General features: G+C 45.1%; 1 protein-coding gene across 1 annotated transcript; it reads left to right on the top strand.

Annotated features, from left to right (window-relative positions):
* The first annotated feature begins 739 nt into the window (after positions 1-739).
* LOC134395291 (keratin, type II cytoskeletal cochleal-like) lies at positions 740-22,793 on the top strand. Its single transcript, XM_063121445.1, has 10 exons — positions 740-758; positions 5,627-6,102; positions 7,439-7,653; positions 12,825-12,885; positions 13,511-13,606; positions 16,493-16,657; positions 18,603-18,728; positions 19,941-20,161; positions 22,120-22,145; positions 22,549-22,793. Exons 1-10 carry the CDS (start codon positions 740-742, stop codon positions 22,791-22,793), a joined length of 1,650 nt encoding a protein of 549 aa, XP_062977515.1.
* The last annotated feature ends 2,388 nt before the right edge of the window (positions 22,794-25,181 follow it).

Raw genomic sequence — 25,181 nt, 5'->3', positions numbered from 1 at the left:
AAGCCAGGCACACTGCTTCTGCCCCCGACCATCCAGCTGCTCCTGTGCCCCTGCAAGGAGGGGCTGCAAATGAGCCCTGGTTACCTGGCTGGGGCGGGGGTGGTCTCTGCCCTGCAGTCCCTGCTCGGTCACAAACAGCTGCAGTCCCCAATGGGTTGGGTGACCATATGTCCTGTTTTGCCCGGACATGTCCGGAATCAGGGGGGGCAAACCTGGCCCTGGGGGAAAACCCCATTTTCCCTGTTATGTCTGGGCAAAACATGGGGGCTGGGGAAGGCCCAGCCGCTTGTGACTGCCTTGCGTTGCCCTCATGCTTATCAGCATGAGTGCGATGTGAGGCAGGTGGCAGGGCTCAGTTCACTCCATGCCATGAGTGGCTGGGGACAGGGAGAAAAGATGGAGCCCTGCCTGTTGCCTCGCATCGCCCTCATGCTTGTCAGCATGAGAGCAATGTGAGGCGGGGGAGGGCCGCTCTAGGATTCAGCTGGGTGGGTGCAATGGTACCCGCCCAGCGAAAGCCTACAGGGACGCTGGGGGGGCAGCCCCACAGCGCACATGTTCTCAGACTGTTTGTTTGTTTGTTTGTTTCGGTCATAGACCAACACAGCACACGTTCTCAGACTTCCGAGAATGCGTGCGCCCTGGAGCCACCCTCCCAGAGCCACTGTAGGATTCAGCTGGGTGGGCGCAATGGCACCCACCCAGCCGAAGCCTACAGCGATGCTGGGACAGACGAAGGATGGCCCCAGATGGACAAGGTGGGTGGAGCTTAAACCAGGAGTTTCCGCATTTCAGAAATGCACTGTTTAAGGCTCTAACGGCTTCCATCGGGGCCTCTCCTTGGTCGTTGTCACCGCAGCGACCAAGGAGAGGCCCGGATGGAAGCCGGGAGAGCCTTAAACTGCCCATTTCTGAAACACAGAAATGCCCAGTTTAAGCTATGCCCACCTTGTCCATATTTGGCTCTCCTTGGTCAACATGGTGATGAGTGATGGGGATAGAGTGTTAAATTAGAAAGGTGAGACTATGGACATCCAGTGAAGGATTTTGTCAAAAAAGATATTTGAGGGAAGGGGAGACTGTATCACACAGAATATAGCAAAAGCTTCAAAGTACAGCAGAAGCTACAAAAGTAGGTTGTGAGTGAAGTTAATTTCAGATACACTGAATGTCTCACTTGTTCTTTATTTCAGTGATTTTAACATTAAGATGATATGTAGAACAGGTTTGTTTTAATTGTGTGCTGTGAAATCAGACATGTGACCAAGGCTATGTTTGGGTGGGAACGCCCCTTTGGGGGCTGGACTTGTTGGTGAGCATGCCCCTTTGGGGGCTGGACTTGTTGGTTGGGGGGCAGCTATGTTGTCCTCCTTTTTGGTTTCCAAAATATGGTCACCCTACCAATGGGGAAGGTGGTGCACTGGGGCTGCTGCTGCTCCTCAGGGGCTGCCTGTCTCTGCATCCTCCTTGCCCACCTCCCTGGCTGTCCCCCAGCCCACTCCTCTTCTGTATCCTCCATGTCATCTCCGAGGATTTTGCAACAAGCAACCAACCCACCCACCCCGGACAGCAGAAACAAGCAGCGCCTCTCTGAGGCCTCTGATTGCAGCTGCAGGAAAAGGCTGGCCATGTGGGGGCACACACAAGCCAAGCCCCCACCCCCCAAAACCTCTGACCCCAGGAGTGGGGAGGGGGGGCAGTCTGCACCCCTCTGACATCTGCTCCCTAGGCAGCTACCTAGTTGGCCTTAATGGTAGCGCCGGCCCTGGAGACAAAGGGAACAAGAAAGAACCTTCAGCATTACACCATCCCATTCTTGCTACATGCAGACACTCAGATATGTGAACCATGGCGTTTGCCTTGTCATATGTGTCTGGGAGACTGCTTGTATAAACAGTTTTTGGTATGAATCACCTCTTTCTTGAATAGGTTTGGAAGATGTGGAGCTGCATTTGCAAGCCAGAAAAACAAAAGAAAAAACCCTCCTCCACCCCACCCCCACTCCACCCTCTCTATAAAACATAAATCAAATATATATTAATCCTTTCAGGATTTTAGTTTCTGAACTGCCAAGAATCCAAATGTAAAGGAGAAGCGTTTCAAGGTCTTTACAGATAAGCAAAAGTTGAGCAATGAATTTGGCCTTAATACATACTGACACACAGGAGAAAAAACACTTCCAGTATTGTGGCTGCTGTAACCATCTTTTCAGAACTATTTTATTCATGTGCAAAATTAGGTAGATTTAATCAATTCATTGGATGACCAACCAGTTAAGACTCTTATGTTTATATAGTCCTCCTACCTTTCTATAGTCTCCTCATTCTCTCCAAACAAATCTCCTCAGGGCCAAACTATGAAATCCATATCTATTTGTTACTTCTTGTTGTTGTTGTTGTTGTTGTTGTTGTTGTTGTTGTTGTTGTTGTTGTTGTTCTTCTTCTTCTTCTTCTTCTTCTTCTTCTTCTTCTTCTTCTTCTTCTTCTTCCTCTTCCTCTTCTTCTTCTCTAGACTAGATGGATGAGGTCCGATCTGGATGCGAATCCCAGCATGCAGCAGGATGGTAGGGTGCTTTTTGAGCTCTAAACTGGGGGGAGGGGCTCAAAGAGTAAAAATGAGTGGGGGTGGGGAGACATAGCTGTTTGGTTCCCAGAATCCCCTCAGAGATTCTCCCTCCGAATGTTGTCAGAGAAAACCATTCAGTCTGCTTTGACAACTCCTAAGGACCCAAAAGGGCAACATATGGCTACTCAATGAAGATGCCTTTAATCAGAGGAGACCACATGCTTTGTATACAAAAAGGTCTCGGGTTTAATCCCTGGTGGCTCCAAGATTGGCTGAGAAAGATTCCTGCCGGCAACTCTGGAGAGCCATTGCTGCCAGTCAGTGTTGACAATATTGGGCTAGACGGATCTGTGGTCTGATGCGACATAAGGCAGTTTCCCATGCTTCCTCTTGTTGCCAGGAAATTGGTATTACTAGCCAAACTGCATACAATGTGTCTGTATGAACATGAGACATCTTGGGAGTGTCAGCAATTCTTGGAGTATACACTGTGCAAGCACACACAATGCCCTCTCAAAAGGTGTGGACTCTAGAAGAAAATGTTCTTCTTAAACTCCATGAAGTCACAAAGAGTCGGAAGCGACTGAACGAATAAACAACAAAAAACGTCCTTAAATTAACGATTTGAACACAGTTGACCAAGCATCTTCCCTAATGATTTGTGAATATTCATTGCTAATGTCACCTCCTGTAAATGTAGACGCACTGAAATGTGTAGATGCTGAGAAGCTGCAGTGCTCATAGTCTGAACAGATTGATACAAATGCAAACAGTGAAATACAAATGTGCACTCAAAATCATCTCTGCAAATTGATAGAATCTAGAACTGAAATGAAACGGAATTATGAGCCTCATATTTCTATGAAATGTTACGTTCAAGTAAGTGTGCATAGAATCGCAATCTTAATTAAGCTGTTGTAATTTTGCATGGTGCGTTGGGGGTGTCCAGAGGAGAGCAATGAGACCAGGCTGCTTTCAACGAAATTAGGACACTTTGTGCCACAGATGAGCTTTTTCACGTGCATTTCCAAATGCGAAAACATTAAGTGAGTGGGCTATGCTGTTGGTGACTTGACCTCAGGAAAAGAGCCTAGCCACATACGGATCTCAATTGTTGTGGACCACAAGCTGAATATAATTATTTTAAAGAAATAAAATAACGTTCTGCACCCATATATATGGGGAAGCGGGTTTGGAGCAACTTCTCATAGGGCTGCAGTATAAACTTTTCTTCATCTCACCATAGAACATACAGAAGCCCACTCATCTCCTGAACTCCAGGCATTCAGGCAATCCAAGTGGAGCAGGGCTTGGGGAACCAGGCAAGAGCAGTCTAGTGAATGTGAGGAATAAATGGATCTGTACATTTTTATTTCTCTTTGTTTATCATTTTTCCAGTATAAAGTTCCGTACAATCTTAAATTCCGTTGTGGGGTTACACCCTACAAAGTTCCTTAATGCATGTCTAGCATTAGTAAGTCTGGTGTGTTTAGAATGTTGACCTGAGTGCATGGAGTTAGAATGTCTTGGGATGGGGAGGAGTGATATATAAGGGAATGACTGAGGGGATTGTGAGAGACTTTTAGGTACTCTTAGGGCCTTGCTAGATGGAAGTTTAGCCCGGTGCTTGCTCAGGCAGGGGTGAAACCTCCCTGGGCGCGGGGTAAATGAAACCCCATTTAGCCCGGTTTTTCCCACAGTCCCAGCCTCAGGTTGGGCTGAGGCCGGGACAGTGGGCGTGTGGACCGTTCCGCCGCTTTCCCCGGCTACTGCATTTACGCGCGAGTAGCCGGGAAAAGTGGCGGACAGGCCACAGCACTCCCGCCCCCTTCCCCCCACGATCTCCTCCAGCCTGCGATCCCCCCTGTCCCAACCTCCTGTGTCCTGCCGCCACGGCGCTGCTGATGTCCCCAGCCGCTCCGTCCCACTGCCACCGCCACTGTCCCCAGCCGGCGTTTCCTGTTGTCACCATGTCTGGCCTGCAGGACATGGCAACAGAAGGCATCACAGGCTGGAGATGGCGACAAGAGGAAATGCCAGCTGGGGACGGTGGCGGTGGCAGCGGGACAGAGCGGCTGGGGACACCGGCAGCAGCAGGACACAGAAGGGGGGACGGTGGGGATCGCAGGCCAGGGGATGTCATGGGGGGGAAATCGGGGGATGGGGACGGGGGGACCCTATAATTATTATTATTATTAAAAAAAAACACCTTACCTTACCGGTGGTGCACTCCTGCATACACCGGCCCCTTTAACAAAACAAACAAACAAAAAAATGGTGGACGTGACAGGGCTTTATTGCGTCTGACGTGTAGATAGGTGCGACGGCCCGTGCTAATTGTAGCACAGCCTCGCTGCGCCTGAAGCACCGATTTTCAGGTAGGTCTAGCAAGGCCCATTGAGTCTTAGCCTTTAGTGCTTTAGCTCTCTATGTGTCGAGTACTTGGGTTCTGAAGAGTTTGAAGTTCAGTATAGAGAGTGGTGTCTTTTGAGTGGGGTGTTCAGATAGACAGTTTGTGTAAAATAAACAATACTGATAATAAAATTCAAGACTGAATGTGTGTGTGACAGGAAAGTGTGTAGGTGAATGTGTGAAAAGATTGAATGAGAAGTTTCAAAAAAGTTTTTAAAAGTTTTATTTTGAAACAAAGCTTGTTTATTGTTTATTGTTTTCTAATGCAACAAATCTATGATGTCCTGGGTCCATGTTCCTCAGCTCAGATATACATTCAACTCGCTGCCATTGCCTTTCTCAATCACCTAGCGCAACAGAAGCCAAGGAAGGCCATCATTATTCCCAAATGTCAAGTGCACCCACTCAAAGCATTGTACTTTCATTCAGTGTGTTGTCTGGGTGTGCATAGCCAGGCAGGGTGATGTTGCCATTCAACAAAAAAAGCTGCAAGGCATGCCCAGCCCCATTAATCAGGAAGAGGGTTGATCCACATAAATCACAACCAATCCCACTTCCTTGAACAGATAAATAAAAGACGAGCCCTTAAGTGCTAGAGAATACAGATACACCTGGCTCTGTTTGACCTTTCTCTTGCTCTCTCCTTCAGCATCTCCACTCTTTCGCTTCACTCCTGCTAAAATGTATCGCCAAGCCAGTGTAAAGATGCAGAGGAAGTGCTTCACCAACTCCCCTGCCATCTGCTCAAGCCGCGCCAACTTCAGTTCATGCTCCGCATCTAAGAGTGTGAGCTGTGGTGCTGGCAGCAGTGCTGGTGGCGTAAGGTTTGGTTGTGGCGGTTTTGGCAGCCAAAGCCTCTATGGTATTGGTGGATGTAAGAAGATCACCACTGGTAGCAGGTGTGGTGGTGGCATACGTGACAGCAGAGGATCTGGCTTAGTCTGGTTGCCATGTGGCCCATGCTTCCCTGTTTGCCCACCCGGTGGAATCCATGAAGTGACAATCAATCAGAATCTCCTGTTACCACTCAACCTGGAGATTGACCCCAACATACCGAGAATCCGCAAAGAAGAGGGGGAGCAGATCAAGATGCTCAACAACAAATTTGCTTGCTTCATCGATAAGGTGAGGAAAGAGGTCTCGTGAATGTCTTCTCTTGTTATTTCTGTGTCTGTTGTCGCAGGGGGGAACCAACCCAAGAGTCTTCCTCTTGCCACTCCTATGATTCTAGCTTACTCCGCTCTCACCGTTTTAAGATTGGCATGGACTAGTCGTGCAACCAGTGTAGAGTCCCATCCTCTACTGGCATCAAAAGCAGCCTGGCATGCAGAAATGTTGCGGGCAATGGGTATTGTTTTCTTGGCAGGGAAATAAAGTGACTGGGAAAGTTTCTAGAGTTGTAGTCTTGCTTTGTTTGAAACAAAACACCGAGGTGAATTTGCAGGCCCCTGCTTGGAAAAACTATCTGTGAATATTCACTAGTTTCAGTAAGGCTACAATCCTATATAAGCTAGGGTGACCATATGAAAAGGGGGACAGGGCTCCTGTATCTTTAACCTGGTGAAATTTCCTTTTCATCACAACAGTTAAAGCTGCAGGAGCTATACTAGAGTGAACAGATTTAAAAGAGGGCAGGGCAGCTGCAGCTTTAACTGGTGTGCTGAAGAGGAAATTTCACCAGATTCCCCATATATACAAATGACACCTGCTGAAATTCCCTTCTCTATGCAACTGTTAAAGATACAGGAGCCCTGTCCTCCTTTTTATATGGTCATCCTATATAAGCACACCTAGAAATAGGTCCCATTGAGGTCAGTGGGGTCCACATCTGAGTAGACATGGATAAGACTGCACTCTTAGCTGGAATTTCAAGGGGATCCCACATATAACTTTACATAAAGTGACCATATGGAAAGGAGAACACAGCTCCTGTAACTTCAACAAATGAATAGAAAAGGGAATTTCAGCAGGTGTCATTTGTATGCATGCCGCCCCTGGTGAAATGCCCTCTTCATTGCAACAGTTAAAGCTGCAGAAGCCCTGCCTAATGTGACCAGATGCAAATAAGGACAGGGCTCCTGTAGCTTTAACTGTTGTGATGAAGAGGGAATTTAACCAGAGGTTGCATGCATAAAAGTGCCCTGTATGGTGCCCTGCCCTCTTTTAAAATGGTCACTCTAGTATAGTTCCTGCAGCTTTAACTGTTGTGATGAAGAGGGGATTTCACCAGGTTCTCCATAAATACAAATGACACCTGCTGAAATTCCCTTTTCTATGCAACTGTTAAAGATACAGGAGCCCTGTCCTCCTTTTCCTATGGTCACCCTACCTTCATTGAGCGAACAAACCAGGAATACGTCAGGACTCACCTACACTTTGAGAAGCGCTGCCTTAGGGTTCCCACTGGGATTTGTCTTTACAAAAATTCTTTATGTGATATTTTGGGTCTTTCTGCTTCCAGGTGCGTTTCCTTGAACAACAGAATAAGGTCCTGGAAACTAAATGGGCACTGCTTCAGGAACAGTGCCAGAGAACCGTTAGGAAAAATATGAATCATCTTTTTGAATGTTATATCAGCAATATGAGGAGACAGCTGAACAGCCTGGAAGATATCAGAGGGAGACAGCTTGGAGAACTGGAAAAAACGCAAAACCTTGTCGAGGACTTCAAGAACAGGTGAGACCATATATCCCTCTCTTTCTTTGATTCTGTGTTCTCTTCTACACTTCCTTCCCCTTCTTATATTGTGACTAGAGCCATAATTCATATAAATAAACAGCAAACGGCCCCTTTAAATACACAGGATGCATGGCTCTCCAAGGCAACCTCTTTATGTGTAAGGCCTGCCATGTGGACCTGCTGTCTTATCATTTTCAAAACTAGGGCTGTGCATGGACCACCACCACCCCGATCCGCTCTGGATCCCGATTCGCAACTTCCGGATTGGGTCTGCTCCACCCCATGTCGATCCGCCTATGGTCCGCTCTGCTTATGGTGGTGCTCCGGATCCGGATAGGAGCACTGTGTTCCCCCCCCCCCCATAGACTTGCATTGAAAATGTCAAACACCTATAACTTTTTTAGTTTTAAAGTTAGAAACATCAAAATGGGCACCATCAGAGCTTCTACATAGATCCTGATTTATGCCCATTTTGAAGCAAATCTGAGCATCCCCTGATTTTGGGGGAATATTTAAAAGATCCCCCCCATTTTCAGAAATGCAGTTATCTCTGTCATTTTTGCAGATACACACTTGCACTGGCCACCATGACAGCATATAAATATATCCTCATTCATGCCAATTCTGAAGGAAATCAGAACATGCCCTGATTTTTAACGATTTTTTAAAAAGTTTCAACCCTCAACCCTAACCCCAGTCAACAAACCTGCAAACATCTCCATCAATTTCCAAGTTAGAAACATCAAAATGGGCACCCTGATAGCTTCTAAATGTATTCACATTCATTCCCATTTTAAAGGAAATCTGAGTATCCCCTGAATTTTGGGGTATATTTGAAATATCACCCCACCCCATTTTCAGAAATGCATCTATCTCAGGGATTTTGTAAGCTGTAGCAGACAGCTAACTGAGCTCCTAAATAGATCCTTATTCATGGCCATTTCAAAGGAAATTCATGCCCTGAATTGTGAGGAATATTTAAAGATAAACCTAAATAAAAATCTTCAACACTTCAAAAATTAACAAGGAACTTCAAGAAATCTAAAACAGGGTGAGCACAGCAGCAATGCAGCTATCTTTTTCAGCATGAGGAAGGACTAATGCCCTGAATCAAAGTAAGACACACACAAACCAGCCCTGTGAGGCGGGCACAGAAGAGGAGAGGCAGCAGGCGGCAGCTATGTCCTGCCTGGGAGTAAGCACTGGGAGTAAGCATGATGTAGGCTTGTGGGGTTGACCCACACAGCCCATCTACATCTCCCAGGCACCAGGAGGGCAGAGAGGCAGGCAGAGAGGTGCTACACACACACACAATGTATGCCATAGATCTATGAGGAAGTAAGTCCCAGCAGATCCCAATACCCCACAATGACAGCACCCAGGTGGAGGCGGGAAGGCGGGCATGCAGCAGACATTTCTGCAGGCACAAGTAAGTGAGCCAAGGATTATTTCCACTTTCCAGGCCATTCAAAGCCAGTAATGCAAACCAGCCCTGTGAGACGGGAACAGCACAGAGAGATGCCTTTTGCATCCCATAACTAATAGGGGGCTAGGAAGATCAGAGTAAACCTTTATCTTTCTTGCTTCAGAGTTGATTGACTGCACTGTGATCACAGCCATTATTAAACAACAACAATAATAACAATGTTAATAATAGCAGTACTAATATTAATAATAATAATCACAACAACAATAAGAACTTGAACCACAACGAAAGCCTGCCTGACTTCACTGAAGAGGGAAAGCCAGGAGATCTTTGGCTATGGGGTGGTATATAAATTTAATAAATAAATACAGGAGGGGTGGAATTAAAAGCAGCAGTGTTGCTGAATCTAGCAATAATCATCACAAGAAGAAGAATTTTTAAAAGGCTTTATCTGACTTTATTACCAGTAAGGGGAAAGTGGACGTGCCCAGCGGGACAGGGGACTGTATCACCAATCATTTGGCCGGTCCTGTCTAGGTACCTGCCATTGAGAAGCAACATCACACTTCAACTCGTGCAAATCATTGACTTCTCTACTGGCTACCCTTTGGAGGGTTCTGATGACCCCCAAGGCAGGGCAGTGTGCACTGGGCACATCCACATGCCATATGGACATCATCCCCTTGCACCACATCTATTCAGTTGTTCCCTAAGGTTATGGTGGGTACCTTACAGTGGTGTGTTGCCTATCTGTTATTGTACTTAGTATATGATTTAAGGTTGTGTGTGAGAGTTTACTGGAGCTACTGCTTCAAAACACTGAAAAAAGTCTGATTGAAAGACAAAGAAATCAAAGTTACTTACTAGTATCCCAAGTTACTAAGTATCCCATTTTGCTTATTCCTCCCCCTCCAACATTGGGATTGGAGGATGCTTCACATCAGGTGATCACTTATCACGATAGGGAATTGAATCTGTCTATCATCAAGGTGGAAAAAATGCACTTCCCCCTCTCGTTTTAGCCATTCTATAAAAATTATAGCAAGTAAATCACATAACGAAAACTTCTGAAAATCGACACAAATGATCCCCGATCTTCAATGTCTACGCACAGTAAGTTTCAGGGATCTAGCTTTAAAAACAAAGAAGTTAAAGGTGTATTTTTCAGCCAATGCAATCCTATGGGGGGGGAACCAAAATGGCAGGCGGAACGCCGAAAACAAGTGAATCGCTCCACAAATGGGCAACCCGCTTCATGATGCTTCGCCCCGCCCTAACTCGCTTCGCCTCTGCCTTTAACAGAGGCGAATCAGGCTGCTCCGTTGCCACTTCTACGACCCTAAGTGAAGCAGAGCACAGCCCTATTCAAAACATGGCAAGCCTCCAGTAGGGATGTACGGATTTTGTTTAATCTGTTCCTGGGTTGTCAGGGATCTGCTCATTGATGGAAATGGATTTCCCCCCTTTGGGAAAGTACACCAAAAGTCAGCTGCAATTTACATAACTTTTGGTGGTATAAAATATTGTGTGCATTTTTCTTAGTGCTACACAGCAGAGGCTGAAGAGAGATCAGACAAGTATAAACTGTTGAGTACCATTGACTATATGGAAAGGAGGACAAGGCTCCTGTATCTTTAACAGTTGCATAGGAAAGGAAATTTCAGCAGGTGTAATTTGTATGTACACAGCACCTGGTTAAATTCCCTCTTCATCACAACAGTTAAAGCTGCAGGGAACCCTGCCCTCTTCTGTTTCTGGTCAAAATTGAAGGGCACCTGCAGCTTAAAATGTTGCGATGAAGAGGGAATTTCACCAAGTGCTGCATGTATACAAATGACACCTGCTGAAATTCCCTTTTCTATACAACTGTTAAAGATACAGGAGCCCTGCCCTCCGTTTCATATGGTCATCCTAATGGGGTGTGTGTGTGTGTGTGTGTGTGTGTGTGTGTGTGTGTGTGTGTGTGTGTGTGTGAAAAAAGGTGTATATAGGAGCATATTTTCTTCTAACTTTCATACTTTGGCACAACTAGATTTGCATACAATTCCAGAAAGTTTTTTTTAAAAAAATGTCCCACAAGCCCGAAGAATCTGCATGATTTGGAAGATTCCAGTCTGGTGCAGAATTCCATGGGATGATTTCATAGAAATCTGAAGTCATCAGAATTCATTTCAGATTTCTCTGACAACATATAAATGTATTTGAGAATGTTTCAGATGTAACTTTTGGTGGCACTTTATCATGTCTAGGACAGCGGTGGTCACTATGAAAAAGTGTCTCTGCCCTGATTAAAGCCTCGCAGTTCCTATGAGGTCTCCCAGGCCTTGGGGGTGTTTTTGCCTCTAACGCTAGATCTACACTACTTTATAGCAGTATTGAAGTATCATTATAACTGTTGGGGCACAGTCCACATTCCATTTATCGCTTTAATTGTGTTATATCCTCCTTTATATTCCACTTTTGTAATGATTTGACACAAAGTGTAGATCTGGTCTACTGTGTAGACTAGGGTGAACATATGGAAAGGAGGACACAGCTTCTGTATCTTTTACAGTTATATAGAAAAGGGAATTTCAGCAAGTGTCATTTGTATACATTCAGCACCTGGTGAAATTCGCTCTTCATCACAACAGTTAAAGCTGCAGGAGCTATACTAGCGGGACCAGATATAAAAGCGGGCAGGTGTTTTAAGTGTTGTGATGAAGAGGGAATTTCACCAGGTGCTGAGTGCATACCAATGACACCTGCTGAAATTCCCCTTTCAATACAACTGTTAAAGATTCAGGTGCCCTGTCCTCATTTTCATATGGCCACCCTAGAAAGAAGCACAGTACAGGAGAGGCAAGCAGAAGGGTAGCCCTCATTGTATGCTGGAGTCTGGCCTACAGGTTTTGTAGTAGGGATGTGCTCCGCTTCTCCTCAAACCGGAGAAGCAGGAGCGGAGTGGGGGGCTTTGCATACCCTTAAGGTGGAGGCGAAGAGGATTGGGGGGCCGGTGAAGCATTGCGAGGAGGATCGAGGTGAAGGCGGATCCTTCGCCTCGAGGTAAGTGGGGTTTACCGGGCCCTGCCGCTGTCGCTGTCGCCCATGCGGCGACAGCGGCAGGGCCCGGTAACCCCCCCCTCCCTCCTCTCCCTTACCTGGGTCCGTCCGCGGTCTTACCGGGCTCTGCAGGTAAGGGAGAGGAGGGAGGGGGGCTTACCTGGCGCCACTCCCCTCCACTGCGGAGCTCCGATTTGGAGCCGGAGCTCCGTGGCGAAGAGGAGCAGACTATGGGCGGAGCGGCACGGAGCGGCGCGGAGCGGGCAGATCCAAAATTTTCGGATCGGCCCGCGGGGTGGAGCGGGGGGTCCGTGCACACCCCTATTTTGTAGGTCCCATCAAGGAGTACAACACATTTCCTCTGCCATTTTTCATGCAGTTTGGCTACCCATGACAAAGAATAATCAGGACCAGGCCTTTCAGTCCTTTCATTCTATTTTTAAATGTGTTTTTAAATCTTTGCACTGCTACCGCCTTTTACTCTATTTTTAACTCTTGTGCTTCAAACTTGTGATGGTTTTATATTATGTTTCATCATGTTGTATGTTATGGCTTTAATTTTAGCGAACTGCCCAGAGAACTTTGGTCATTGGCTGGTATAGAAATGTATTAAATAAAAGAAGGACTATTCTAAAATCCTCTACAGTTTGCAGCCACCTCTTAACCATTCTTCTTTTTCTTCCTTGTTATGCCCTAACAGATATGAAGATGAGTTGAACAAGCGTACAAATGCAGAGAATGAGTTTGTAATAATCAAGAAGGTGAGCATCTGTGTAAACCACTACCAAGCTGCAAGGGAGGCCTACCCAGATGAATTTTAAACCTAAGAATTTTAAGATGCTGTGATTGCTATTTTAATACTGTATTGCTGTATTAAATTTATGTATTGCTATAATACATAAAATTTTAACTAATTTTATGTATTATATTGGGCTTGATGTTGTTCCCTGCCTCGATCCAGGGAGAGGCGGGTAATAAAAATGATGATGATGATGATGATAAAAGATAATGGTCCTTTGCTATTGCATTGGATGGTGAGAGAACAAATCCTATGGACAACTATGTATAAAATATCTCTCCCTAAAGAAACTAAACCATTCACAGCATGTTACAGTCATTGCTATAACTGTGCCAGTCAACCATTTTTAAAGCTATGTGAGTGTGTGTGTGTGTGTGTATACTGCTCAACATTTTCACAAAATGGCGATATCAGTCATCATTAACAATGTCACTAGCATTAGTCAATAGGTGCCTGTGACATGCATGGACCCATATTCCACATAGCGCTCAGTAACGCTGCACAAGTTGGATCACCCTGTGCTCCCCCATAACGTCTGATCATCTAGCAACTAGGCTGTACTCCAAAAATATCTTGCCTTTTTTTAGGATGTTGATACTGCTTGCATCATCAAAACAGAACTACAAGCAAAGGTAGATTCCCTTTTGGATGAGATCAACTTCCTCAAATGTTTATATGAACAGGTAAAGATTATCTTATTCTCTTTAAACGGAAGTGTTTTGTGCTCCAAAAGAGACCAGTGGTTCCCTCATCTGCCTCACTATTCTATCATAAAGGGTGCCCAGTTTGGGGGTTCCCATTTATAATGAGAACACTACAGAGCAAGTGCAGAAATATACATTGACTGTATTGGTCTCCCAAGTAGAGCTGTCATCAATTTTGCCTAAAACAGAATCATCGGGCAAACATTTAAGTGTGTGGTGGGGCAACAATAAATGAAGGCATGCCAAAGGGACACACACACACACACACACACACTCTGAATTGTTTTGATAAAACTAACAACATTTCTCAGGAGTGGGAATTGTCTTCATAGCCTTAAATTGACACTTCAAGGGAGCGATCCTGTGGTCCCTGGTCAGTCCCTACCCCCAAGGAGCATAGGATTGTTCAGAGTTCTCCTTCTAACCTCAGAAGGGAGAGTTGGAGATCTGCCCCCTCACCTCTGCCCCTTTGCAGCCAGTACAGAAAGAACTGCACAGCTGCCCTCCAAGGTCAGAAAAGTGAGGAGGAAATGGGGTATTCTACTGGGTGGGCAGGAATGGAGACTAGAGAGGCCAGGGTATAAGCTAAGCTAAGCCTCTTCCAGCCTCCTCCTCTCCCTCTCCCATCCACCCTCACTAGATGGCCTAAAAAACAAAATCTGAAGGGCAGGAGGATGGAGGCCAGGGCCAGGCAAAGTTGGTAATAGGCCTGGACCAGATGGGAAACGCAGGCCCCATTTCAAACTGCTCATTAAGTATTTTTTTTAATCAGTTCTAAATACATATGAACTAGAACAATTTATATATATAAAAAATGTAATGGCAAGCGCTTTTATTCAAGATATAAAGAAGACATCACTTCTTTACATTCATAAATGCTTTATGTGCTTTTCTTTGTGCAAATTCATCATCATCAACAACAACAGAAAAATCAAGCAACTTTGTCTTGTCAACGTTAGTACTGCTCACTTACAGTAGAGCTACTTTGTAACAAATCTTTAGCAAAAGGTCCCCCTTTGTCTCTACCAGGGGTACTCGGAGTAGGTCCCCTCAAAATTGTAGTCTCATGCCAACTGGCCCCATTGCCCCCCCCCCTCCGCCCAGCCCTGATGAGGGTGCCAAGACTGGTTTCTGCCATTCCTCCTGCCCTGCATTGGATGATCGGATGCATCTGAATTTGGGGGCTTCTGATCACCGAGGGCGCAATCGGTAAGACTGTGCCCTAAGGAAAGCTAATAGTGCAATCCTATGCAACTGCACTCAGAGGTAAGACTCATTGGGTTCAACGCATATAGGATTGCAGTTTAACAGCATTGGAAAGAAGAAAAGAGAAGCAATATTTCACAAAGGGATTCTGTGCATTGCTACATGAGAATCTAGAGCCTCTCTGCTAGTGACTTCTTGAAACTATTGGTTAATACAGCAATCCTTCATGAAGCCGATAAAAAAGAAAAAGAGTTCTTCCCAGCATTATAGTACTAACAAAGCCCATTGTGCTAAGCATAAAAGTGCAGCACAATGCAAAGTGCCATGCTGCTAAAAGAAATGTTATCTATTCAGGGTGTCACACAACCCATCATTCAGAAAGCACAAGGCACAAATGGATAAATGGGTATCTAGGGGGGATTCTACACGCTTCCATGCGCCCCCAGTGCGCCCCCAAAGCGATCGTGTAGCTTGCCTGGAAAAGAGACGAGGAAGAGGCGTTCTTGCTGCCGCCGCCGCCCACCTACCTCCTCGCTGGCCGGGTCGGAGAGCTCGGCAGAAGAAGGCGGGCCGAGCTCTCTGACCCGGCCAGCGAGGAGGTAGGTGGGTGGCGGGTGGCGGCGGCGGCGGCAAGAACGCCTCTTCCTCGTCTCTTTTCCAGGCAAGCTACACGATCGCATGGAAGCGCCCTCAGTACAACGTGTAGAATCCCCCTAGGATGGAGTTTAGCAACCTCAGGACCATATTGTGCAAGTTCCTAGCCACTGTTGGTTAGGAGAATAACATGAAAACATGTGAGTAGGGGCTTATTCATCAAAGAGATACAGAGCTAAATTGAATTTCCAGGAATGTGATGGTGGGCTTTCAGTGCTCCGTACTGTTTTCCATTTCTTATGGCTGTTGTTTCATGTAGCTTCATCCCACCTACCTGCTTCCTTCGGATTATCCCCATAGCGTTAAGCTTTCGCCGCTGCTGTTGTTTTTGCTACTTGGAGGCAGCGATCCTTTGCATACCAGGAAGTGAGTTGAAGGGGGGAAATGTAAAAAATCATTAAAAATCACTGGATGATCCAATTCAATTCAGGTTTGGTATGCTTAAAGCTCTCCATAATATCTATTAATGTGCCAATTTTGGTGTCTTTATCTTTAAAGCTTACGCAGATGTAAGCATTTCTTTAAAATCCTGCTCTTGCGCCCCAGCGGCGGCTCGGAAGATACGCTCAGAAAGCAGGGGCTAAATAGAGTGAAACTTTTTGCTTTGAAGCAAATGAAAGCAGGATGCATGGGAGTACTTCACAATAAAAGCAGATTATAAGGTAGAAAACTTCTGAGTCCTTTGCATGCAATTCACAATGATTGCACAGTATAATGCTGGTGTGATAAAGCTCATGGTTCCAAGACCTAGAACTTGCATATGTTCAATCTTCAGACTTTTTATTCCATTTCCATGTCCCTTTAAAAAAAGAAAAAGGAAAACCTTTTAAAAGAGAAATCTTGCAAGCAGAATAAATTACAAAGCACAGGCCAATGTGGTTACTTGCTTTCTTCTGTACCATTGAAGATGTTGCTTGTAGCATGGTTGGGTTGGAAATTGGTAGAGGACCCCATAGTTCAATATACCACATCATTTTCTAATGGGATATTGTTGCATCATTGCAGGAAATACAGCAGTTTCGGGAACAAATCTCTGACACGTGTGTGATTCTCTCGATGGACAACAACCGTAACCTGGACCTGCACTGCATCATTGCTGAAGTCAAAGCCCGATTTGAAGAGATTGCAAATAGGAGCAGGATGGAGATTGAGTGCTGGTACCAATGCAAGGTAAATCATCATAAAGTAACTAGAGACCAGCAATGTCTTGCTGGCTCACATTGGATTGGCTCACAAAATGAGTTATGCTATTTCCCCCCAAAAATTGCCAATCTGATTTTGGAAATTCCTTCCACCCTCACCACCCCTGTTTTCCCTCCTGATGTCCCACACCCCTTCCCTTTTCTTTACATAAGGGGTTCATCTACACCTACTGCCCTTTCAGGAGGGAGGAGGGATAATTGTGAGGTTTCCTGCTTCCGTGATCATCGCTCATGGGGCACACACAAGGGAAGTTTCCAGCAACTAAAGAACAGCCATTGCCAGAGGACGTGTACCCTGTGATGGCGGTTCCAAATGGTTATCGGGAGAAGTAGGCAGATGGGTACAGGGCACACGAATTATTATTTTTTAATAACTCCTCCAAGGTGTGCACCTGCGCAAATACACAGCAACACATGGGGGATAGGTACTGTGTTGAAAATGTGCTCCTGCACAGCAATATTGTTTCTGGAGAGGCCACCAGTGAGGGAGGAAGCAGCAGTCAGGCACCTCTCCACCGTGCCTGGGTCCAGCTCCAGCTGAGAGCCCCCTCCCTCCTGCTGTTAACTGTAACTGCTGAACTTTCCAACTAAGATTGTAGTGCCTGAGTTTGCTTTCCTTTCCCCCCTCCTCCTCCTCCCTCCCAATCCCCTTTCCTTTTGTGTCATGTCTTTTAGATTGTAAGCCTGTGGGCAGGGACTGTCAAGAAATACTTTTGTAAGCCGCCATGAGAGCCTTTTTTGGCTGAATGGCGGCATAAAAATCCTTAAATAAATAAATAAATAAATATGTTTGTGTGATAGATATATAGATATATAGATATAGATATAGCATTTTTATATTGCCCAATAGCCAAAGCTCTCTGGGCAGTTTACAAAAATTAAAACGATGAAAACCATTCAAAATATAAAACAGATAGTATAAAAGCATAGTATAAAATACAGTATAAAAACACAACCAGGATAAAGTTGAACAGCAATGCATAAACTAATACAGATTTAAAATACAATTTTAAAACAGCAAACTTAAAATTAAGTTGCTAGACTGTTAAAATGCTGAGAAAATGAAAAGATCTTCACCTGGCATCTAAAAGATTGCATTTTGTATATGTGTATTTTGTATTTGTGTTTTACTGTTAGTTGTTTTATTATGCTTTTCATGGTTTTAATTTTTGTGAACCACCCAGAGAGCTTCGGCTATTGGGTGGTATAAAAATGTAATAAATAAATCAGAGTATAGTGTCGGTGCCAGGCAAACCTCTTTAGAGAGTTCATTCCACAGCCGGGGTGCCACAGCAGAGAAGGCCCTCCTCCTGGTAGTTCCTTCAGATAGCCCGGCAAATACACACGGTCAGTGCCAAAACACACTGATAACCAATAAATTTTTTTGCCAAAAATGGCAGACGTCCACTTCCACACACGTCTGAAACTGTTAGACATGCCTCTGACAGTAGGTTGGCTGTTCGCCAAGCTGGGAGCTTGCACCAAACCGCAACAGCTTTGGGAAGGGGAAGGGCACACCAGCCGCGGACGTCGGGATTGTAGTGAGAGAGTCGGGAAAGCCGCTACAAATCCAGTCAGCAATATTCCAGAATAATTGAGGGGTCAACCCAAGATCGTCACGGGAGTAGGTGAACTTCATGTGGCCCAGTAGGGATGACCTCGATATAATCCCGGAATAAATGGCTGGTGTAGACATGGCCAAGGTTAACCTGGCCAGGGGAGAAGGGAGATTTTTTTTCTCTCCCTCCCCTCTTCAAGGTGCTGGTTCCATGCCAGTGGCCCTTGGAAATATAGTTTTCCCATGGGGTATTGGAATGGTAGTGTATACAGCCTACACAAAAAAATCAATATGGATAGCTGCTCCAAAATAGAATGAACATTAAGTTGCTGTGTTTGCTTTCTATGTGCATTAGTTAGAAGAACTCCGGAGGGCTGCTGGAAAACACGGGGATCAACTTTGCAACACAAAGCAGGAAATTTCAGAAATCAGACGATGCATCAATAAACTGCGGTCTGAAATTGAAAACGTGAAAAAGCAGGTATAATATTGAATTCTCCCAATATTATCACCATGCCATGCTATTAAGCCTCTCTTCTGGCCCAAAGGTGTAAGGAAGATCAGAGTTACAGTCTGGGGTTCCCATCCCATCCTTTAACTCAGGCTCAGGGTCCCAATCCTTTCAGAGCTCCCCATATGGCCCCACCTCCTTCCTCTGGCTCCACCCCTTTCCCTAACCACCAGTCATTTGATGATTTCCTAGCTTTTGTGAACTCCCCCACCACCACCCCATTCTCAAAGGTTGAAAGAACTGGGCATGTTTAGCCTGTAGAAGAGAAGATTGAGGGGAGACATGACAACACTCTTCAAATACTTGAAAGGTTGTCACACAGGAGAGCCAGGATCTCTTCTCAATCACCCCAGAGTGCAGGACACGGAATCATGGGCTCAAGTTACAGGAGGCCAGAGGCCAGCTGGATATCAGGAAAAACTTCCTGACTGTTAGAGCAGTACAACAAGGGAACCAATTATCTAGGGAGATTGTGGGCTCTCCCACACTAGAATCATTCAAGATGCAGCAGGACAGCCATCTGTCAGGGATGCTTTAAGATGGATTCCTGCAATGAGCAGGGGGTTGGACTCAATGGCCTTGTAGGCCCCTTCCAACTCTATTATTCTAAGATTGTATGAAATGTCTCTCCTAAGGCTTAGTGATTGGCGGTAAAAGCTTCACATTAAAACATGTTGGCATTTTTGTCCAACCCCCCTCGCCACTGTGAGTTTCTTCAAAATGGAATTCATCCTTCAGGCTGAAAGAGGTTCAACCATCACCTCCATTACAATTCTCTGTGGAAATGGTTTTGGCTTTCTCCCATTTGCCCATTTCTCCACACTCCTACTTTGTCTACCTTTATTTAATGCCACCAGAAAGGATGAGCACCATCCTCACAAATGTTTTGTGTCTACACCAGCATCATTGTTCAGAATCGTTGTTCTGATGTCATTCTCAGCATGACTGATGTGATGACAGAGAGGTTTCTTTGTTGACCTGTGGTACTCTTCACACAGAAGCATGATGTGGAGGGGTAAGAGTGAGGAAGGCTATTCAACATTGTCTCCCCATAGATCCGTGTCAAAGTTCTGGTTATTGCTTATTATTCATGGTACCAGCCATGTCCATGGAGCAATATGAGTAAAATATAGATTTCGCAGCTCCAAGGAGCATCCCATCAACATCCATCTGTCTTTTCAGTGTGCCAATCTGCAAGCAAAAATGGCTGATGCAGAAGATCGTGGTGAGCTGCTTCTCAAGGATGCAAGGCAGAAACTGGCTGAACTTGATGATGCTCTTCATAGAGCCAAACAAGATATGGCCCAGCAGCTCAGAGACTACCATGAACTGATGAATGTCAAGCTAGGCCTAGATATTGAGATTGCCACATACCGGAAGTTGCTGGAAGGAGAGGAGTGCAGGTGAGAGAGATAACATGCCCAGCACCCCTGTGCAAACTTACAGCCTTTAAGTACTCTGCATTGTCAAATCTAGAATGACTTTCATTTCTGTCTGCTGTACCCATGATTTGTAATGCATCTTAGAATCCCCACTTCAAATCTCCCTATTTAGAATTCTGACTGGAAAATAATGAAGGGAACCCTTATTAAGTATCTGCCTGTCACAGAGCCCAAATGAGCGAAAGCTCAATCAACAATGAAGCACTGGGAAGGAGGACGACTCTGGGTTGATGGCTATCACAGGAAATAGTGGTTTGTGGGAAGCGAAAAGATGGAGAAAGCCTGCCTCCTTTCCTTCTCCTCTCCTTCCTGAGACTGCTATACCAGCATCTTTGATATGGTCCCTTGGAGTTTATCCCTATCAGCCAACCAGTTCTCCTGAGGACATGGGCAGCCCCCTCTCTTTGGAACAAAGTGTAATCAGCTTTGATGAACCAGAAGGTTCGAACATATAACACCGATTCTGGCTTGCTTGCATTGGCTGCCTATACATTTCTGAGCCCAATTCAAGGTGCTGGTTTTAACCTATAAAGCCTTACACAGCTTGGGACCACAATACTTGACGGAACGCCTCTCCCAACACGAACCTACCCGTACACTGTGCTCAACATCTAAGGTCGTTGTCTGAGTGCCTACTCTGAGGGAAGCTCAGAGGATGGCAACAAGGGAGAGGGCCTTTTCAGTGGTGGCCCCCCAATTGTGGAATGATCTCCCCGATGAGGCTCACCTGGCGCCAACGTTGTTATCTTTTTGGCGCCAGGTCAAGACTTTTCTCTTCTCCCACGCATTTAACAGGCATTTAACAACACATGCTAAGTTTGTTTTTTAATGGACCCCAGAACTGTTGTTGTTTAAATGAATACTGTTGTTTTTGTATTTTTGATGGTTTTAAATTTTGTATACTTTTTAATGTTCACTGGTTTTTAACTTTTGTAAACTGCCCAGAGCGCTTCGGCTATGGGGTGGTATATAAATTAAATAAATAAATAAATAAATAAATAAATAAATGATCTGGTTATGGCCTTGTCAGGGGGAAACGTCCAAGGGAGGAGTGCCTCACTTCCAATGTGCAAACACATGGTGTGCTACTCAAGTGTTGTGCTTTCCCATGCACAGGGCAATCATCAACATATTTGGGGGAGGGGAGAGTGAAGGTGGCCTTTCAGTCAGACTAGACAGTATTGCATCCAGTTCTGGGCTCCACAATTCAAGAAGGACACAGTCAAGCTGGAGCGTGTTCAGAGGAGGGCAACTAGGATGACCAGGGGTCTGGAAACAAAGCCCTATGAAGAGAGACTGAAAGAACTGGGCATGTTTAGCCTGGAGAAGAGAAGATTGAGGGGAGACATGATAGAACTCTTCAAATACTTAAAAGGTTGTCACACAGAGGAGGGCCAGGATCTCTTCTCGATCCTCCCAGAGTGCAGGACACGGAATAATGGGCTCAAGTTAAAGGAAGCCAGATTCCAGCTGGACATCAGGAAAAACTTCCTGACTGTTAGAGCAGTACGACAATGGAATCAGTTACCTAGGGAGGTTGTGGGCTCTCCCACACTAGAGGCCTTCAAGAGGCAGCTGGACAACCATCTGTCAGGGGTGCTTTAGGGTGGATTCCTGCATTGAGCAGGGGGTTGGACTCGATGGCCTTGTAGGCCCCTTCCAAGTCTGCTATTCTATGATTCTATGACACTAATGCTTTCAAATTACCATATGATGAGTCCGGTATGTACAGACAGAATTTCCCAATCAGGCCACGGTGCGTGTAACATCAAATATCACAATGGATTTATTTATTTATTACATTTCTATACTGCCTAATAGCCGGAGCTCTCTGGATCCTACAATGCTGCCTCTTTTCAACCAGTGTCCGACGTTCAGGCTGTGCTTGACTTCTAACCTCCCATTTTGTTTCCCAACAGGCTGGGTAGTGATGCAGTGAATGTCTGTAAGTAGCCTGGGGAACATTAATGATGCTACATAAATAAATAATAATAATAATAATAATTCATGCTTGAGGGTCATAGCTTTGCCCTGGTGGGAGAGGAGGCCCTTGGTTGTGTTTGCATGAAGAGAGCTGCCATTTGCACCAAGCCCTTTCTCCGTGCAGTCGTCTCATGTAAACCCGTGGACGTTACAGTGGTGCCAGTGCAGGTGCATGGTCATTGAACCGGTGCAACATCTCAGGTTTGCTCCACTTGTGCTATGTCACAACTTATGGGGATACATCGATGCAATGGCCTTTGCACCTAATTGTGCCTTCCTTTTTGCCACACAGAAGAGGCTATGTGGTATATAACATCCCATTTATTTATTTCGAGACGTGAGCCTGTGTGGTTTTCTCTCCACAGCCGTTGTCTCTTCAAATGTTTCACGTGGCGGCATTGGCATATGCGGCGCTGTCTGCGGAGGTGGAAGCAGCATCTTCCCGGGCAGAGGTAGCATTCCCGCTCTCGGAGGAGGATGTGCAGCCCTTGACCGTGATCCTTGTGTTGGAGGAAGCAAAAGAGAGGTTGGAGGAAGAGTGAGCATTGCAGGTAGCAGCTGCTCTAGTGTCGATTTTGTTTGCTCTTCTCAAAAACACTACAAATGCTAATACTCACTCCTGTCTGGCCTCTTCAAATGTAACAGGTGAGCCGTGTCTCACCTGGGCCTCTTTGTCTACACAGCACACACAAATCTCTCGATGTGAACAGCTTTTGTAAAACACAATGATAAGTTTGATCATATCTGGACATAGTCTGCTTTTCAGATGATTCAGTCTGCTTTTCAGATGATTCATTTTGGATTGAGCTCTGTCTTAAACTTATTTTTGCACAAAGCCGTAACCTTGTTCCAACTTTTATTTTATTGCTTTCATGTCAGAATTCTACACTTTGTATAAAGCAGGATCATCTTTTGTTTGTCCTTGTCTTAGTTGTTTGAAGCGTGTCTTCTCTTTCGGGTTATTGTGAACAATAAAATGCTTACTATAATATATAAAAGTTGTCTTATCCTTTTAAAAACTCAATAGAAAATGGAAACATATCATCTGGGAGTACTCAACAGTTACATAGATTTAATAAGCCCAACATGCTGTACAGCTGACTAAACTTTACAACGGTGAAACAGACCAGTATACTAATGATGCAAGTGACGGCCAGGAGTGCCTACTATCAGCTTTGGCTGATACGCCAGCTGCGCCCCTTCTTAGAGTCAGAAGACCTAAAGACGGTTGTGCAAGTGCTGGTAACTTCAAGGCTCGACTCCTGCAATGCGCTCTACATAGGGCTACCATTGTACCTAGTTCGGAAACTTCAACTAGTTCAAAATATGGCAGCCAGGTTGGTCACCGGTACATCTAGGGGTGAGCATATTACCCCAACATTAAAATCACTCCACTGACTGCCGATTAGTTTCCGGGCGAAGTACAAAGTGCTGGTCATTACCTTTAAAGGCCTAAATGGTTTGGGTCCAGGTTACCTGCAGGATCGCCTTCTCCCATACAGTCCGCCCCGCACACTCAGGTCCTCTGGGGAGAACTTACTTCAGTCAGCCAAGACTAGGCTGACATCAGTTTCCCAGAGGACTTTTTCTTCTGTCGCCCCTGGATTATGGAACAGCCTGCCGGAGGAGATTTGTAATATTAACTCCCTCTGTGATTTTAAGGCAGCTTTGAAGACTAGCCTTTTCCGGCAGGCCTACCCAGATTAATGTAAAATCAAGATTTTTTTAAAAAATGTGTTGATTCCTGCACTAATGTTATTCTCTGCCTTGATCCAAAGGGAGAGGTGGGTAAGAAATTATTATTATTAAGTGTGGAGGGATAGGAGTTGGGGCAGTTAAGTGACGGTTGAAGTAGGGATTTCCTGGCTCAACACCTAACCACTAGGCTAAGTAGTTGCCTAAAAAAATAGCTAGGGTTGTCCTCCTTTAATCTAAATAATTTGGACTACCATATGGCACAAAACAAGTCACATGTTTTGCTCATTGCAGCACACAGAAATCCAGACACATAGTTACTCTAATTATTATATAAGATTTGAACACTGCATCACTAAAACCTTATGTCACTCCTTATGACATTACGCCACCATTTCACTTTTCAAAGCAGAAATTAAGCAATTTCCTGCGTTGTTTTGTAACTCTTCTGTGGGTCAGTTCTGTCCTATATTCTACATCTCTTCTAATCCACAACGCAGTTGAACTGCAGCACTCACATTTAAGCTGATTTAGTTCCATTCATTTCAGCTTAAATTAAAAATCAGATATTTATAAATCAGGGATCAAAAATCCTGGTACCTGACTTGGGCCACTGGGCAGAATCTTCTGGTTCAGAGTGGTGGAGCCAGAATTAGGACAAAAACTGAAGTCAGGAGGTGCACGTTTTTGGCAGGTCCAGGGATAGAATCTAGTGCAAGAACTATTCACCTAAAGCAGGGTGACCATATGGAAAGGAGGGCAGGGCTCCTGCATCTTTAACAGTTGTATAGAAAAGGGAATTTCAGCTGGTGTCATTTGCAGCACCTGGTGAAATTCCCTTTTCATCACAACAGTTCAAGCTGCCCTCTTTTGTATCTGGTCATGCTAGGCAGGGCTCCTGCAGCTTTAAGTGTGAACTATTATTGACAATTAAATTTATTAGGCACCTTTCTCTAAAAAAAATCTTAAGGTTTCTTAAAGTAGGGGTTAAAACATACAAAAATTTAGAACAATTGAAGACAGCTAAAGACAATTTAGATGCCAAGACTTGGCAAATCAACTAAATTGAAAAGGCCCACATGCTACCAAATGACAGGAAACTGGCACTGAAAAGTTAACAATATTACTATCAGGTGAACCTCACTGGGGAGAGCATTCCACAGTTTGGGGCCACCACTGAGAAGACTCTCCCTTGTTATCATCCTCTGAATGTTAGGTGTTAATCATAGTGTACAGGTAGGTTCGTAATGGGAAAAGCACTCCGTGAAGAGAAACAAAGATTCCATTAAAGCTCAGTTCCCCA

This window comes from Elgaria multicarinata, chromosome 3 (genome assembly GCF_023053635.1).
Source record: "Elgaria multicarinata webbii isolate HBS135686 ecotype San Diego chromosome 3, rElgMul1.1.pri, whole genome shotgun sequence".
Lineage (NCBI taxonomy): Eukaryota > Metazoa > Chordata > Lepidosauria > Squamata > Anguidae > Elgaria > Elgaria multicarinata.
Note: the sequence above shows the minus strand (reverse complement) of the source record. Positions and strands in the feature narration are given on the sequence as shown.

Coding starts and splice junctions, on each gene's coding strand:
- LOC134395291 (XM_063121445.1), top strand. Junction 7,654..12,824: donor GTCGAGGACTTCAAGAACAG/GTGAGACCATAT, acceptor ATGCCCTAACAG/ATATGAAGATGAGTTGAACA. Junction 22,146..22,548: donor TAGTGATGCAGTGAATGTCT/GTAAGTAGCCTG, acceptor TTCTCTCCACAG/CCGTTGTCTCTTCAAATGTT.